Source organism: Nannospalax galili, unplaced genomic scaffold (assembly GCF_000622305.1).
Source record: "Nannospalax galili isolate Female #2095 unplaced genomic scaffold, S.galili_v1.0 scaffold590, whole genome shotgun sequence".
Lineage (NCBI taxonomy): Eukaryota > Metazoa > Chordata > Mammalia > Rodentia > Spalacidae > Nannospalax > Nannospalax galili.
In genome coordinates, this window is record NW_008328101.1 from 177467 (window position 1) to 179097 (window position 1631).

The 1631-nt window shown below is 40.2% G+C and overlaps 1 protein-coding gene across 1 annotated transcript in view; it reads right to left on the reverse strand.

The window, feature by feature from the left end:
* Positions 1 to 1360, reverse strand: part of LOC115066753 (zinc finger protein OZF-like) — an 8153-nt gene extending 6793 nt beyond the window's left edge. Inside the window, 1 exon segment of the mRNA XM_029554281.1 lies at positions 1354 to 1360. Within this exon segment, the coding sequence (XP_029410141.1) occupies positions 1354 to 1360 (7 nt within the window).
* Positions 1361 to 1631: the final 271 nt, after the last annotated feature.

A 1631-nucleotide genomic window follows, 5' to 3' on the forward strand; every position in this document is an offset into this window, starting at 1 on the left:
ACATTTTTGATTAGGTTTGTAATGAATTCATTGGAGTAGTCTGGAAAAAATAAGCATTGGAGGACAAAATGGAGAGGTGGACATGCTATGAAGAGTGACATATGAAGAGTTAAGGTGGCCTGAGCATGGTGGAGCAGGCCTTTACTCCCAGGACTCAAGAGGAAGAAGCATGAGGATCTCTGTGAGATCCAGGCTAGCCTGGTCTACATAGCTAGTTTCTGGATCAGAAAAGGTTACAAGTTCAAAACACCAAACATTTAGAAAGAGAAAGTGTGCTGGGTGAAGGCCCCTGGATGAATTTACCTGAAAAGAAGCCATCTGTCTCCTCCTTCTGTGAGTTTCCTTGCCAGGCAATCTTACATAAACTGTCTTTTCTTTCTTTTCAGAGACTTCCTTTCAGTTCACTGAAAATCCACTTCACCTGCCAACATAACAAGAGGAAGAAGCACCTCAGAAAACAAAACAGGTCGTTCTCACTGTCTGCCTTCACATTAGATGTGTGGGAAGAAAGAGCTCAACATGGAGACCCCATTGAACTTAGCTGCATTCTTGCCTTTCAGTGGCCGCCCTGCCAACAAGATCAAGAATTCCTACTACATCATGGGAATGTAGCCACCTCACCTCCATACCTGAAAAAGGCACAGTAACATGGTTTTCAGCCTTTGGACTAGAGGGTACACTAAGCTTTCTCGAGAAGCACTCGTCATTGACCCAGAGCCTAACTGTGCCAGGTGCTGTTAACTGAAACAGCACTGACACTTCTACTCACCTTCTTAGACAGAATTTGTGTGGAAGATGCAATAGGAAGTTTTCCTTTTAGATGCTAAAGTTCAATGAGATTAAAAAGTCCCAGCACTCAGGAGGCAGAGGCAGGTGGATCTCTGGATCAAGAATACTGGCTGCTCATGTAGAGGACTTTGGTTCAACTTGCAGTACCCACATGGTGTTAACAGCTGTACTGAAACCTGTTCCAGGGGTTCCCACACTGTCTTCCGGCCTCCAGAGACATGGCTCACATGGCTGCGCTTACATACATGCAAGCACAACATTCTTACACATGAAATAACTTTTTATAAAAATGCAACCTTTATTGGGTGATGAAATGATATTTTATATACTTATGAGGTATCCCTGATATTTTGTTAGACATATACATGGGAGATTGATTTAGTAAGTTATTGATATATCCACATGTAAATTTTATACGATCCTATCATAAGTGTATCCAAATTGATATTTTCTAACCATTTTAATATATAAAATGCAACTTGGAGAATTTAATTTACCCTACTTTGACAAAGAACAGTAGAACTTAGTTAAAGCATAAAGCCATCACCTGTTTCTCTTACTTACCCCACATTCTCCGCATTCCCTGCAAACTATTGTACCTTTAACGTCTATCACCCATCTTTTCTTTTTCTATTTCTCTTATAGTTGAGATCATGTAGTGATTGTGTTTCAACTTCCTTTACCTGGTAAGGTGTCCACAAGATCAATCCTGTTCTCAAGTGTCAGAATATCCCACTCTTTTCTATGACCAAATTGTGGTGGATTCATCACATTTCAATGAATCTTTCATTTCTTAATGGACATTTAGTAATTCCATATTCCTCAAACAATGCTGCCATAAT